This window comes from Telopea speciosissima, chromosome 1, assembly GCF_018873765.1.
Source record: "Telopea speciosissima isolate NSW1024214 ecotype Mountain lineage chromosome 1, Tspe_v1, whole genome shotgun sequence".
Taxonomy (NCBI): Eukaryota; Viridiplantae; Streptophyta; class Magnoliopsida; order Proteales; family Proteaceae; genus Telopea; species Telopea speciosissima.
Genome location: NC_057916.1, coordinates 80635 through 97235, shown reverse-complemented (window position 1 = coordinate 97235; position 16601 = coordinate 80635). Strand labels below are relative to the sequence as shown.

The following is a 16601-nucleotide window of genomic DNA, read 5'->3' as shown; positions in this document are numbered from 1 at the left end:
TTCGCATATGTATGTTCACTTGTTGGTACGTGCAGAGGAATCAAACTCATCCTACCTCCCGAGCCCCCCCTCCCCCGCCCCCCTTCCCCCTTCCCTCTTCCCCCTTCCCCTCCCGAAAAAAAAAAAAAACCCTTTGAGAAGGCGAGCTCTAGAGAGAGAGAATATTAGTATAGTGTAATAAAAACTAAGTAAAATACAGTATTAATTACAAAATTGGAAGTCTGTACGAACTCTTGAGTAGTGGTTCTAGAGATACCTATTGGGCCTGGGCGTAGACAGGCGAAGTCGTTGAAATCTTAGATATGTCTCCATTAATCTTGCTGCTTCCCTCTGCGCATAACCAACAAAGACCAAAGTCAAGACAATGTATATTTTAATCGTACGTGCCTTTTATCTTGGGTTAGTTATGTTCTGATCTACATTTTACACCAAACAAATAAAATAAGAAACAAAAAAAGGGACTCTGTCAAGTCTCCGCACTCTGCAGGTCTCCAATGTACTTACGTTTTTTCTCTCTCTCTCTCTCTCTCATAAAGAAGACACCGTTTGTCTCGGCTAGCAGCTGGCAATCATATGCATGCAGCGATCAATAATGCTTGCTTGCTGGATATATATATCCTTCCTTCCTTCCCGATCACTTATTCATTCGCAAATATACTTACGTATGTACGCGTGTCCAAAATTCAAAATCTCACGCACAACCTTAATTATATATGAGAGCAACTTAATTACAGCAAGCATGATCGGCATTTTGATTTTTTTTTTATTTTTGGCTCAAAGATCAGAAATTTTCTCCTCTCGGGTTCCTTGTCCGGTCAGGTTCGTAGATTCCTCTCATAGGTTGGGCGAAAATGACAACCTCACCCCACCTGGGTACTGTGTTTGGGCAAAGGGTGAGGTCATCATTTCCGATCCCCTATGAGAGGAACCTACGAACCTAATCAGGCAAGGAACCTGAGAGGAGTTAAGTCAGATCACATAAGAAAAGAAAAGGAATATATAAGAAACAAAACACACACAAAATGGCAAAGATCGGCCTTAACCACCAGCGGCAGATCCATAGAAGAGAAGACCAAACCACATAGAGAATCAAAAGGCTAATAATAGCAAAACCGATATATCTCAGTCTACTCTGAGCATTTATCGCTAGATCATTCTAAACTGATGGAGGGAAATTAAGCAACGCTCGTTGAGGAGACCAGCTGAGATCTTGCAGTAGAGATTGCCAAGAAATCAGCATGACTCTCTTAACCATAGCATCATTATTATTAATTATTAATTACTAATATTTATTATAATAATTTATTATTATTATTATTATATAAATGGATAGTAACTATTGCACATATAATTAATTACCGAGAGATCATCATCGATATAAAAAAGAAATTAAGAGCAATCGAGCAAGTTGATCATGGACACGCATAAATTTTAATTATTTAAAAGCAATACCGATAATATGGATCGATTCATAAAATAAAACAACACTAACACGCACTTTGAATCAACATCATCAGATCAGTTAGTGCTGCTGGAAGTTAATTAACAAGTATAATTAGATCGAATAGAGTAGATAGACTACATAAAATTTAAAGACCCATAAATACTACTAATAAATCAGCTAGCAAGATATGCATAGATTAAAAATGTGTCTGTTTTGCTGCAGTTTAATTTTTGTTTAATTATCATTTGATGATATTAATTAAGGACTGGTGGCGTAATCTCTGTTAGCAGCAGCCTCCAGGATCGGATTCCACTCCCAGTTGCAGATCTTGTCAGAGAAGGTTGTCGGCAGTGAATTAGAGGGCAACAACGTGGTGTTGAGAGCTAGTGTACTTTGTGATTGTTCATCATGACATGGTGGTGGTGGTAGTAATGGTATGGAGAGGAATTGGTACTGTTGACATGATGGCGGTAATGGTATGGAGAGGAATTGGGATTGCAGGGTGGAGGAATATTGCTGCTGTAACTGTAACTGTAACTGTAATTGTAACTGTTGTTGTTGTTGTTGTTGTTGCTGCTGCTGCTGCTGTTGATGATGATGATGATGTTCTATGTAACCTCTTTGGTAGCTTACAAGTTTCTCAAGTTCATCGACTACTACTACTGCCGCCGGTGGTGGTGGTGGTGGTGGTGGTGGTGGGTGTCGCGGCGGCACAGAAGAAGAGGAACAGGTGAAGAGGGTGGTGCAACTTGTTATTGGTAGCAGAGAACAACCTACTTCCTTAATCGGACGATGACATAGGAGATTATCATCAGTACTCACATGATCTTGATCATCTTGTGCAGTATTAACCGGTATCACCAATGAATTAGACCTATGGGGCTTGGGTTGGCCAAGAGCAGTGCCAGCTGCGTCATTATTGTCATAGCTGCTACTCTTGGCTTCCTGCAGCTTATCTGCTGCTGCTGCCTCGCTGCTTGGAGGTGAATGTCCGAATGCTTGAAAACTCACCGGTACTGGTGCACCATGGACTGTGCTACTGCTAAAGCGTTGTTTCTGATTAGCAACTGAAGACGAGTACTGGAGCTCCCTCGATGAGCATGGCCGGGTACTGGATGGAGTTGAAATGGAACGCGGGATAATTAGGGAGTGATCATCTACTACTCCAGCTCTCTTGTAGACCCGACAAAGCGAAATTTCCGCCTGAAATGAAAGCCCGCCCATATATTATTAATGTAATTAAGAATAAAATTAATTTTTCATCTTCTTAAGAATTCAGACTGGCATGGGGACTTCAGAATCAGAATTAGAAAGGAAAGAAAAATAATATTAATTAAACAACAAAAATAAGAAGATGATGAATTGAAAAGATGAGAAATAACTAAAACGCAAACCCAGCAAGGATGCCATGCCATGCCATGCCATGGTGGAATAAGAAGAAGATAATAAATTCTTTTGCTGACAGCAATGAGAAACGGTGGAAGTTATGAGAAATGTCATATGAGTAACTAGTATTAAAAGCAAACGGTTCTTCTCGTCTCGTCTCTTCTATCCTCTGTGGGCACACTATTATTTGTCTGTCTTTGGGATTCATGGAATTCTCCTTTTAATTGATTGATTGGGTTAAAAATAAAATAAAATAAAATGTTGAAGCCTAATTGCTTGCTTCCATCCATTTTTATTCTTAATTTAGAAGATGTTTTTGGGTTTTGTGTTAACTCGATCATCAGGTTTATATATGGAAATTAAGGACGAAGCAGTTATTAATCAGAAGAAATCACAGATAGTTGGTTCTATTAGATCTTCAAACTAGCTATTGGTTCGAATGATTGCTTGCAGCCGCATAGAGACTAGATCTCTTCAAATCAAAGATTATAATAAAAAGGCGCCCCCCCCCCCCCCCGGTCCCTTCTATCTTCTCCTGCTGCTGTTGCTGATGATGATGACGTTGTGTGTAACGTACCTCTTCTTCTCCTCTCTTAATACATACATATGTATCGAGATAGATATGAAAGCTTGTCAATTACTAGCTAAAATTGTCCCTCAACCTGCAAACTGATCGATGATTTGATTTGCAGAAACATATATATGTATGTTGGGGTCACGACTGTGAACGTACAAGTGAGTAGTAGCAAATTAATTCATTCTCTGAAGATAATTAAGGCATGATATTTAGATATATACCTTTTGGTACTGATGAGTTTCATGATGCGGCAAACGATACTCGTTCATGATCCAACTGGTCCTTATTCCTTTTGGAGCCTTCCCTGAGTAGAAGACCAAGGTCTTCTTTAGCCCGATTGAACGAAGCGTCTCCGTCCGAATCATCCGGTCGGCACCAGTAGCTTTCCAATAGCCGGAAGTTGTCACACGGTTTGGTCTGTCACCGTTCCGATACTTGCGGTCTCTAGGTACATAGAAGAACCATTCTTTCTCTCCTATAGCTGCCAAGGCTGAGTTCACAAATAAACAAAAAATAAAAATTAAAGCTCGATCGATCACGAGCCCTTATACATGTTGAAATTAAGCGTCTATCTATAATAATATATATGGGGATCAGAATTGAAGAATCATGATATATATAAATATTACTACTGATTGATGTAATCTTAACTACATATACATATATCGAAAGAATTAAAGAAAGAGGTAGGAGCTAAGATGGGCTCTAAGAGGGGAGACGTACGGTGGTGGATGGATAATTGGAAAGAGATCGAGCAAGATAGCTAGGGTAAGGGGGGCCTTACGCGGAAGTTCCCATGGGTCATAGCGATAGAGGTCCAGAAAGGTTATGAGCTCCACATTGAAGCGCTTTCCCTCCACCTTACGACGGAGATAGAACTCCACGAGCTCTTCCTCAGTTGGGTGGAAGCGAAAACCGGGCATTACCATGTCAAGGTCATGCTCATCCTTGTCGTCGTCACAGCTCATGGCTGCTGCAATTGCCATATACTAGAAAGTACCCGTGTTCATCAGCTATTTAAGCTTTATCCCTTCTCTTATACAACTTTTTTGCGCGTTTAGAGAGTGGCGCAAGTGGTGGGGAAGATAAGAAAATTTCATATCATCCAAAAGTTAATCTCTCTCTCTCTCTCTCTCTCTCTAAAAAAAGAAACAAGAAATGAAAAATGAAAATAGAAGAGATTAGAAGAAAAAGTTAGAAGGGTTGGGGGGTGGAGTAAGAGAAAGATCTACATAGCTTAATTTCTGGCCCTACAAGGGAGAGGCCTGCATTATAGTGTTAAAATTGTGATGGGGACAATTGGGAAGGAGACAGGTTTCCTCTTGGACCTCATCTACTATAAGTGTGCAATAAACCCACCGCAAATATTAAATAACAATTTCAATTTCATCTCTCTCTCTCTCTCTCACTCTTCTCTTGTTGGCACTTAGGTAATATTTATCTTTAAAAACTAGTCCTTAAGTAGAGAGGGCCCAAGTATCCTTATCAATTTTTATATCGGGTAACTACTCACATCCTCGTGGGATAATTGCTTTTACGTGGAACCCCAATAATCTCTCTCTCCATGCGAAAACATACATAAGAAATGAGATCTTCCCAGTCAGAGGGCTCAGAGCCTGAAGAATCTTTAGGTAGAATGATGCAGCCACGCAACATGAAGACCAAGTGGCCAACCAAGCCGTTCACCCCAAAACCCTAAAAAGATCGACCAGAATAACCAAGATCAAGGCCCAGAAGTACCGGTTGCACCTGGCCAAGGCCAAGTCCCCACGCCCTTGCTGGTTTGCCATGCCACCGACCTCCTTTGAAAATGGCAGCCACGTCATCCAAGTGGCCAGCGCTAATGGATCCTCCCTTCAACCAATTGATGCACCTACCTAATGGATCCCTTCCTAATAAGGACTAACCATTTCTGATTTTAGCAAGTCTAGCAAGGAAATCTCTCAACTATGGAAATGTCTCAATTTGTAAAATAGTAGTATAGTCATAAAGGTCTCCCCATTATTGAAGATGGAAAGAAACTTGGAGGAGATCCTCACCAACAACTAGTCTCCCCCAAAGAGGAGGTCAAAACCATGGAAGGCTCCCAATCCTCTCCACAATTTTTGCAGCTAGACCGTTTTTTTTGAGTTTCTTCTCTTCTTCATGCATTCATTCATATGTTTAACAACTTAAATTAAATCAAACGAGAGAGAGAGAGAGAGAGAGAGAGAGAGAGAGAGAGAGAGAGAATCGCCATCGTAATCGTAGGCAAGTAGTCAAGTTAAGCCCGTGACCACTCTCCCGATGATGACAAAGTGTACGGCCTCCAAATTTACCTTAAGCACCGCACAATCTTCTACAAGCACTTTTTGCATTTACTAGAATTACAAGCTGTTGTTGTCTCACCTAAAGAACCAATGAACCAATTTACCTTGACACAAAACCCACCACCTCTATCCACCATCGCAAGAGCAACTGCTCTCTCTCTCTCTCTCTAATCCCACCTTTTGCTTTGTTAGCCAATCGGTGTCTCATCAGGGTACTAAAGACATCGAAATGGATCCTCAGGAATCATGGAAAAAATGCCCTCTGTCTCTCTGTGTGTGTGTGTGGGGGGGGGGCTAAATGTAAGCAAGTAATTGAAGGTAGGAGATCGATAACAAGTAAATTCTGTTGGGGCGGTTAAACTTACAATCATCAAATTAAAGTCTACATCCAAAGAAATGTTTCTCTTAAACTTCAATAAAATGCATGATAATTTCTATTTGGTGCTTTAATATCTCTATTGTTGTTCATCCACCTTATTTCATTTTTTTATAAATTTTTAACTCTTAGAAGTTAGGTACTGATTGCTCACTTATATGACCATGGAAAATGCAAAAGTTTCTTTGCTTACCACTCATTTTTCTTGCTTTTCAGGGAAATGAGAAAACCGAAAAAATCCAAAATAGTTCTATTGCTCTAGAACAACTGAAAGTGTATCTAGAAACCACCTAATACTTTTTATAATCTTGCTTTTTGTATGGTTGATTTTTTTTTTTGTGATCGATGGATTTACTTCCTTACCCCCCACCCTGTTCTTTTATCATTTGTATAGATTTCTGTCGGGTATGGTTTCACTTATAAGTACTGTTTTGACATGGGAGAAATAAGCCAGTTTACTCAATGGTTTAATGACTGATCTGGTTTTCAGAACTATGAGAACCAAACTAACTTACATTAGAATATATCAATTTATTAGACAATGTTGACAAGGGAAATGGGAAAGTTGATGACCTTGACTGCAACCATTTCCAGTCAAGGAATGTCCTCGTGATGAAAGGGTTTGGTTAGCTTTAGCAGAATCAGAGCAGAGACAGTACTGAAGTGCTCTGAATGATGGCAAAAGATACTAATGCAGCACGATGGGAGTTGGAAGTTGTGGAAAGGGTTTCTGCATGTAATTGGAAGTGATTTCACAAGAAGATTTAAAGTTTCTAACATGAGAAAATTGGACTGCTCTATCTACCAAATGTGCCAATCTGTGTAGGCAGGTACTTTTCTTTGTATAATTAAGCATCTCTTCTTTGGAGTTAAAATCTTTGTTGATTTTTAATCACAATGTTTGGCAAATAGGATGAAACTTTTACTTGCAAGAAATCGGTATCTCTCAAGGGATCACAGTACTGTTCGTCCTCAACTCCTCTTGTTCCTTGACCTGCCTAAACTATATATCAACATTTTAGGCAGAGCAGTGTGAACAAACAAATCCATTTTAGGCAAAGTGTACTCCATATAGATGAAACTATTTCCCAACCCCTCAATTGTGTAACGTGACTTTTTTCATTGATAAACTTCAAAAGCCCTCAAGTGCCTTTGCACGTCCTATCGGGTCAGCAAAAGGAATGCTACTCTTTCTAGAATTCTTCAATTAATTGGATGACACGTTGTATTTATTGGGATTTATAAATGAATTTGGCAGGTTAGCAACTCCACTGGTTTGTATCTTATGCATTTTATGTGAAATGCAAATAGAATTGGGAACTCATTACCTCTCCAACTTTGTGTGATGGTATTCTTACAATTTTCTCATTTTCATAATTCGAGATTTATTGTCCAGTTTGATTTTGTACTACATTTTCATTATTAATACATTGGAAAATAAATGGATTATGGAATTGCATTTCAAGTTTGGTTGAAGTATTTGAAAGTTGAGACATTAATATCACATTATACTTGGTTTCCTCGCATGGTTACATTTTCTCTCTCCACCATCGAACAAATGTTCATGTGCATTTGCAATAACAAAACAGTCTAATATGTCCATTTTTTTTTTTTGTTATACTCATTCACATTGTTTCTTTTTTGAACTTTTATTTTTTCACGTGTAATTGCACAAATGCACATGTGAGTTTACTAGTAGAGAGAGAGAGAATTTCTTTCGCAATTGTGAAAACAATACTTTCCTAGTTGGGGCAATTACTATCACTCCCCTACACTTAGCTTATATTTATTAAAACTTCCCTACGTTAAATTTCTTTTCTGATACTCTTCTGCTTTTAACTTTTACATCTCCTTCTCACCTCATATTTTTAAATACCTAGATTGCCCTTTCTTTTCACCTGGTAACTTGCTTTTACCTGACCAAGAAAGAATCAACCAGCACAATGGGCCCACTGTGTACACATGGCCGTTGCTGCATCGCATGATGGCACAGCAGCGGATAAAAGTCCATCGTGACTCGTGAGTCTCTCTTTTTCTTTTTCTGTTTCCCAACTTTACCAATTACCCCTCTACCTCTTTCCCTGCTCCGATTACCAACTCACCATTAACGGGTAACCCTAAACGGCCGGCGGAAAGATGGAGCCGTGGAGGAGGGGCACTGGGTCAGGAGGCTCTTGCACAGTTCCTTGGTCTTCTTCTAGACTTCTCCCGTCCAGTTTGCAGCATTTTTTCTTTTCAATTTTTTATGTTCGAAGTGCGCTGCCCACATGAGTGTTAAAGTTGAATCCATTTTTCAAGCAAAAACCATGAATTCCTCGTCCAATTTCCAGCAAGCTGGGTTCCATAAAGCCTGAAATCAATCCAACTAGAGTATATTCATCAGGCTTTTCACCCAATCTCCGCACCATACTAAACAATTCTAGCCCTTTCTCCCAAAGTCCACAACACTCGTAACCTGAAACTATTGTATTGCAAAAAACCAAATCAGGTTCTAATATCCCATGGAACACCATCCAGGCTTCATCAATGAGGCACAACTTCGAGTAAGCGCTCACAAGTGCACTGCAAGAAACTGAATCCCATTCTAAACCAGACATATCACATGAGCCATTCTCAGCCCAAACTGAATCCCATTCAATTAAAATCTCCATTGAATTGAATTCACAGAGAACTGATGAACGCCATTGAAAACAACACTAATAACTACAATACCCAGATGGGTTTGGGTGCTGTTCCGTTCTTTACAACCACAACAACAGCAGAAATGCTTCTTCCTTTTTACAACTCCTCTGCTATGGCTGATCCAGTTCCTGCAACAACCACCGTGAAAGCAGATAGTGGTCTCACTTACAACAATCTCCCCATCTCCGTCTCTAGAAAACGTTCCAGAGATTCATCGATGATCGCCTTACCCTGTTCTCCAAAAGACAACAAAAACAACAATCGGAGTAGTTGCAGCAGTGTTGCTCCTCTGTCCTTCCTCGGCGAAGACATTACATTTCAGATCCAACAGCAACAATTAGAGATCGACCGCTTCGTTGCCCACCATGTAATTACTAATCCTTAACTTAATTACCCAATTACACAAATTTTTTTATTCCTTAATCTGTTCTGAATTTCTGGGTTAATCGGTATTGGAATTTGGATTTGCAGACACAGAAGATTCGGATAGAACTTGCAAAGCGAAGGAATCGAGAAGATTAATGGCGGATCTTGAAGAAAGAATTTCGAAGAGATTAAAAGCCAAACAAGAAGAGATCGAGAAAATTGGGAAACTGAATTCTTTTTTTTTGATAAACAATTGGGAATCTGAATTCGGTCATGGAAAAAGTGTGAAGAGTCTGTGTTTAGAGAATCAGATATGGAGAGATTTGGCACAAACAAACGAAGCCACAGCCAACGCTGGGGTTTATTTAGGGTTTGGCGTAAGAGAAAGAAGCAAGGTATTTAAAAACATGAGGAGAGACGGAGATGTAAAAGTTTAGGGAAATTTTCATCGACCCCCCTCCAATGGACCGGTGAATTAATGCCATCCCAATGAGTACCAAAATATCATTTTGGGCCTAAAAATTAACGGAAATAGCATTATAACTGTTAATTAGTGATGTCAGCATGTTAGTATTTTTGTAAAGACTATTTTATCCTTCTAACCCTTTTTTTTTTTAATTATTATTATTAATCAATGGAATAAAGAATCAAAGAGGAATATTCCCTCTCCTTCTTCCCCAAATCGCAAAACAGAAACGGAGAGAAAACCCATTTTAGGGTTTCAAAACCCTCATGCCGCCTCTGGCGGCGGTTCAAGGAGAGGGCCGACAGCCTTGATGTTACCAGCGAACAAGCCCCCCACTCTGGCGACTATAACCCCGGCCTTAGTGGCCGAAAAAACCCAATGGCGACAGAAGTGCTAAACTCCAAACCCTTATTGATGCCATTAATGCGGCTGGAGAGTTGAAGAATGTTGCACGAATCAGGTTCCACTCCCTCCAATGCCAGCTCCTCTGCATTCCAATCTTCTTCATCTGGCGCTCTGATCCGGACGTCAGTGTCGTTTGCCTCCGTTTCAATCGTTTTGATTTCAATGTTTGATTGCTCTGAGTTGAAATACGATTCGCAGAGTGACGGACGGAGAAGAAGAATCTCCCCAGTCGATTTGGGGATTTAGGGTTAAAGTCGATTCTGCTGCTTCTTCAATTCTTCTATTCTGCGTCCCATCCATTTAGATTTACAACTCCATTTCTCCACCAAACTTCCAAACCCTAGTTTTCGTGCCCGGAGATTGCATCATCGATGGTGGTAATGAGTGGTTCGAGAACACCGTGCGTCGTTGGTTTCCTATTCCTTGGCGGTCAGTTGCAGGCTTGCAACAGGTGGGTAGGTTGAGAGAGAGAGAGACCGGGAGTGGCGGCAAAGGGATACACTTGGATTGATTGAATGGTTGGGATGTCTTCCATTTCATCCAACGGCTTAAAAGATGTTAGTGGGTATAGGGTATTTTAGTCATTTACATTTCACATAGTTAATCTCGTTAATTTTTTGGCCCAAATTGATATATTGACCTTTAATGGGGTGGCATTAATTCCACGGTCCAACGGAGGGGGTGTCACCAAAAATTTCCCAAAAGTTTAAAGCACGGGAGTGATAGTAATTGCCCCTTCCTATAAGGGTGTAAGTCGGTTCGATTTTGGTTCGGTTCCATGAAGTGATAGTGTGATCCAAATCCGAACCGATAACCGCCTTGATTCTAGAATTAAATCCAAATCCGAAACTGCTTGGTTCGATTCGGTTACGGTTCCAATTCGGTGATAGAAAACGGTTTCAATTCGGGTCTTGATATGGTTTTTTTTTTTTTTGGATGAAATTGATATGCTTTTAATTCGGTTATACAACTCGGTTCCTATTCGGTTTGCTAAACGGTTATACTATTTAGCTTTAAATTCCTAGCAACATCTGCTACTAAAAGTCTTACAAATGTCCATCTTGTATTTTTGGGCCTTACATTTTTAAATGCATAGTTTGAAAATCCATTTAATTCCAAAATTATAAAAGGTTGGAACTTGAAACTTGGGACTTGAGAAAGATGAAGAGTCGCAGAGAATAGAGATAATAAAACCTTTTAAAAATTATAGGGGAAAGGTTTCATACACAGTTGTGTAAACCGTGTATGTGAGAGGATCTCTCACAAAAAATTGGAAAAATAATAAATCCCCATCCATTAATTAATGCTTTGAAACTCTCATTCTCTCACTCTCTCACTCTCTCACTCTCTCACATACACGGTTTACACAACCGTTAATGAAAACTTTTCCCAAAATTATAAAAGGTTGGAACTTGAAACTTTGGAAGGTAAAGATTCTCTGACTACAAAGGAATGAATGAATAAAACATTAAAGCCTAAAGGTCAATTGTTAGGTTCGGCCATTCGATTCAATTTCGGTTAGAACCGACGGTTCCTACATCAAAACCGTATCCAAATAGAACCGAATTAAAATTTTACTTGATTGATCCAAATCCAAACCGAATTAATTCAATCCGATTCGATTCAATTAATTCAACTCAATTTTGGATTCGGTATTCGGTTCCGGTTACATTTTGACACCGGATGCCTAGTTCCATCCAACATACCCTACCTTTCCCATATGAGGTACCAGGACTTGAATTTAGTCAAGTCAAAAGAAATCTGTTCATTAATGAGGTTGGCTTGGGAATTGGGACCCTTCACCCTTTGGAGGTAGGTTTGTTGGGGATATTAATAACCACTTCTTTGAATTCATGTATAACTCAAGACCGCCATATGAGCTACTAGCCAATCAAAATGAATCATAAACTCATTACTCTACGTACGGATTACAACTTCGCTCATTAATGTCGGCCGGTTGGCTAGCTGCTGATACTTCTTCACACTTCGATCATTGCCAAATCCACAAACTTCCCTAAAATCCCTTGAGTGTGCTGCTTGACCCAATGGTTGGGTCAATAAGCTCATGATCGAAGGCTATGTATATAGATCGTTCGTCTTGTCCATTGCTACCCTCACCACCTCGCTAACAATGTAATTAGTCCCCTGCTCTTTTGGCTTCTTTGCAGTTATTATCTCCCAACGTTATTACTCCAAAGCTATATACATCGCTCTTCTCCGTCAATTATATTGTTGTGTCATATAAAATTCTGGATCCAAGTAACCCTGCATCAAAACAAGATTCTTATCGATCCTCATTAAAATTGAAGCTAGCAACGCTATTGGAATCAATTCCACTTAAAATTATTCAAGAAGCTTGTGTTGATCAATTTTATCAAAATAACAGAAACTATATTTTATTGTGATCGAACAAGCCAGTAGAAATGCTAAATGACATTCAAGATTTATATTGATTGTTACAAGGTTTTCAAATACCTCGTGACATTAATAGAATGTATAATTTATCTAATTTAAAGTTTTCGATATGCATTCCACATTTCCCTTTAAATTGCTCATAGAAAAAGAACATAAGCATTGTAATAATTTTTCCCGATAAAAAAATTTGTAATTACTTGGAGATACCAAAATCAGAAACTTTTGCATTTAAATACTCATCAATTAAGGAGGATGTTGTTACCACTGCTTTTACTCGGGTCCCATGATGCTGCATGCATTTGCATGAGATGGCAGAAATGATAATAATAATAATAAACCTCAGAAAAAGGGATAAAAAATACAAAGACAAAAAGAAAACAAGCCACCTACAGCCCCAAATTGTAAATAATAAAAGATCGTTTAGCCTTTCACCAAAAAAAATAAAAAGATCATTTAACCTTTAAATTGATCACGGACATATCGAAGGGATTGTTTTGTTTAATAACTCGGTCTGCCCTTCTCTTCTGACGATAAGCATAAAATTCTGCATAGATCAGCATGAGGATAACTAGAAATCCTTTGATTGCTACTCCAATGATAATTCCAAGGCTCGATCACCGACTTATTTGATGTCACAGAAGATTCTACGTAACAAGAATAGAGACATGAACGTTAACAGGCCGGGTTGTCACTTGGGGCTTGCTGAAATGCACTAAGTGGGAGAGGTGCAACTCGAGCTGGCCCATTTCGCATTCAAACCCAAATACAGACTGCAACAGGCTGTGTCTCAGGCAGGCTCTGCACCACCCGAAATTCATCAACTGCCCAAACCAGCCCAATTCAAGTTGCACCTCCCTTCAGAGATTCAACGAATTAGTCATCAGCCCACCCGATTAGGAATTTCTTAAATTGTAAAGTTGATTTCCACGTGTTGGGAATATAGCCGTTATTATAGCCGCCGTTTTCGAGCTGTCGGAATAAGGTGTATATATATTGTAATGTGTGTGCGTGTGTTAAAGGTATGAAAGAATTCTTATATTACATCGCGGATGTAATAGGTATTATGCCAAACCATGTTCAACTCGCTGCATTCATTTCTTATTCTTACTTCTATATGGTATCAAAACAGAAGCATCAAGCTTAGCTCTAAATCTGGGACCAGTCTTCAATCCTCCAAACGCAGAAGGAATTCTCGGGGCTGCTAGGTGCTGCTACGTGCTCAGCTACATAGAAGCAACTCCTCCTTTTCTTGATTCTCTTCATATATACAAGCTACCTCTCAGCAAGGTATTCCAGAAGCATTCTCCAAAAGGAACCGTGAACTTGGAGATATGGATGAGATGAACGAAGTTTGGAAATTGCAAACTCCATGTCCTTCCCTTCATATAACGTTTCCAAGTCAACAACCTTTTCTCTTTTCTAATTTTCCATGGTTCTTGACTGATTTATCCCCTGCAGAGCCGATTTACCCCTTGTAGATTAAACCACTTTTTTAGGTCTTTTCTTTTTAGAAGGCAAAGTTTCATAGCAATTAAAGAGGGGAGATTTTGTTGAGAAAGTCAAAGTAATCTAGGGCAATGACGAAGTCGTTACACAGGAGCAAACCAGCCTTTAAGAATATATATTTTTAGTAGAGGGAGAGGCAGAGGGAGAGGGGAAAGGGGAGCCAGGGTCAGTGCCGGCAAGGGAAGGGACGGACGGGTACACGGCCGAGTCATGGAGTGAGGAGAACAGGGAGCTAGAGACGGAGAAGAAGGGAGAGGGAGAGTGGGGGGAAATTACAAAAAACCACTCAACTAAAAAAGATGGTAACAAATATGGTTAAGGTTAAAAAAGGAAATAAAATATGGTTACAACCATCAGTTGTAACCACCTCGGTTACAAACAGCCTTCTTTTTTTTTTTTTTCTTTTTTTGCTTTTTTGGGAAAAACGGTTACAAACAGCTTTACCCTTAGGTTAATTTGGTGTGAGAGGCACAGGGATACACGGCCGGACAGTGTGTTTTTCCATTAAAAAAAATTCGACCTATCTATATTCTACGATCCCCGCCCCTTCCCGTTCGGGGATTTGGGAATGTAGCAACTCCCAGCACCAACAACTATATGTTTTGTTGACCCCTTATGGGTTGAATATGTGAAGGTCTTATATAGTAATTTCACAACCTAATAATACTTTACCAAATCTCTACCCCACCTTCCGTTCTTGTCCTCCTTCGGCTCCGATAGCCCCTCCCTATACCCTTCCGACAATTTGATGGAGGTGGCGACGATGAGAGGAAATCAAAATCGGCGCAGGCATCGATGTGCTCGTCTGCTTCCTCGTTCTAGAGGTCCTGTTTGAGCAAAACCCCATCTTCGAGAGGGAAATTGAGCAATGGCATGAAGAGGTCCATACGGATCTACCCTATTACTATAATTGTCGATGAGGATTATCGACCCTGTGGATAGAAACGTCTATACAAAGACAAGCCCAATCTGATGATTGTAACAGTGGTTAGGAAGATTGGAGAAGCTCCATTGCGTAATGAAGAGCTCCAATTACATCTCATGGAGAAGAACCGTCGTGTAGAAGAAGTCGCACGAGATCTTCTTAAAGGTTATCAGAAGAAGTGTGATGTAACAACCCAGTCCCTCTATTGGCATGATATTGTCTTCTCTGACCCAATGGGCCTCAAGGCTTTAAAACGCATCATACCAAGTAGAGGAGGTTACTCTTTATCAATAGCTCAGGATCTCTCTCCCTAGTCGATGTGGGGACTAAGTTTGCACCTCCTCATCGATCTCCTAAACCCCTTGGTACTCAGTCGTGTCTTGGTGGGGACTCCTCAACGATCTCTCAGGCAAGCCGGTACTAGATCGTATTCTTAGTGCGTTACATTATCCCCCCTTTAAGAGCACAACATTCCCATTGTGGCCCCACCACCGGTGTCGGGAGTTTGCTCTGATACCACTGTAACAACCCAGCCCCTCTATTGGCATGATATTGTCCTCTTTGGCCCAATGGATCTCAAGGCTTTAAAACACGTCATACCAAGTAGAGGATGCTACTCTTTATCAATAGCCCATGATCTCCCTCCCTAGCCGATGTGGGACTAAGTTTGCATCCCCTCACCGATCTCCCAAACCCCTTGATACTCAGCCGTGTCTGGGTGGGGACACCTCAACGATCTCCCAGGAAAGCCGGTACTAGGCCGTATTTCTGGGTCGTTACATGTGACTTCAACATAAGAGATCTTCACGACGATGACGACGATGATGATGATAAGCCTAGCTATTCAATCTCTGATCTTTTCGAGCTTGATAACCTTTAGGCGATTGGGATCGAACGGTATCATGAAGAGTTGTCGGTGTATGAAACAACTCATCCCGATACAAATCATGCCATCGCTAATGGCTTGATACTGTAGTTGTTTGAGAGGGGGAAAAGCCAAAATTGGAATGAAAAGGAAGAAAATACTATCCGTTTGATTACTAATTTGGAGGGGTTTACATAAGAGAAAACAAATTTAATAACTTCTTTTCATTTAATTTACTTTTATCTTGTTCCTATTAACTAATTGAGAGTGAATTAATTCCTTTCGTTTGTTTGATGGAAGTTGAAGCAATGGAAGAGATTCGTGATCGTGTTCACACGCAAAATGAGAAAAGTAGCAGTTGAGAAAGACGAAGGGGGGAAGGGGAACTATGCATAACTCAATGAAATCCAAAAAAAATACCAAAGTGTGCTAGAGGGGAGAGACAAAGGCTCATTGCAGGCGGGAGGGCGGAGTTGGGGTAGGGCCAGGTACACACCAGGTGAGGACTGGGGGAGGAGGTGCTAAAGAGAGGGAAGGGGTGCTCTAGGAGTTGCGGTGAAGAGGGTAGAAAGAGAGAGGGCAAGGGAGGAGCGTCGGAGTCGGAGAGGGAGAGGTAGAGCCGTAGAGGGATTTGTTACAGTGGATTATTTAAAATGAATTGACAAAACCATCCTTTTGCTTAAACACAACAAAAAATAACTTGTAAGGATAAATAAAAAAAGGGAAAAAGTTCTCTCGGAGTGTGGCCCGACACCAGCACTCCCATGAGTCTATCTCTCTCCTCCTCATGTGAAAAGACACCTCTACCCCCTTGTTTTAAGAAAGAGAGATAGACACATGAGAGTGCTGGCGTAGGCCACGCTCCCGTATAGAAAACTG

The 16601-nt window shown here is 40.3% G+C and overlaps 2 protein-coding genes and 1 pseudogene across 2 annotated transcripts; 2 read left to right on the top strand and 1 right to left on the bottom strand.

The window, feature by feature from the left end:
* Window positions 1-1656: 1656 nt before the first annotated feature.
* On the bottom strand, window positions 1657-4515 carry LOC122672141 (NAC domain-containing protein 35-like). Its single transcript, XM_043869640.1, has 4 exons — window positions 4192-4515; window positions 3629-3897; window positions 2019-2647; window positions 1657-1943 (listed from the first exon to the last, which is right to left on the bottom strand). Exons 1-4 carry the CDS (start codon window positions 4391-4393, stop codon window positions 1703-1705), a joined length of 1341 nt encoding a protein of 446 aa, XP_043725575.1. The 5' UTR covers window positions 4394-4515; the 3' UTR covers window positions 1657-1702.
* Window positions 4516-8729: 4214 nt separating this feature from the next.
* LOC122660524 (probable BOI-related E3 ubiquitin-protein ligase 3) lies at window positions 8730-9369 on the top strand. Its single transcript, XM_043855870.1, has 2 exons — window positions 8730-9141; window positions 9246-9369. Exons 1-2 carry the CDS (start codon window positions 8767-8769, stop codon window positions 9294-9296), a joined length of 426 nt encoding a protein of 141 aa, XP_043711805.1. The 5' UTR covers window positions 8730-8766; the 3' UTR covers window positions 9297-9369.
* A 5320-nt stretch (window positions 9370-14689) lies between these two features.
* LOC122672071 lies at window positions 14690-15846 on the top strand (annotated as a pseudogene).
* The last annotated feature ends 755 nt before the right edge of the window (window positions 15847-16601 follow it).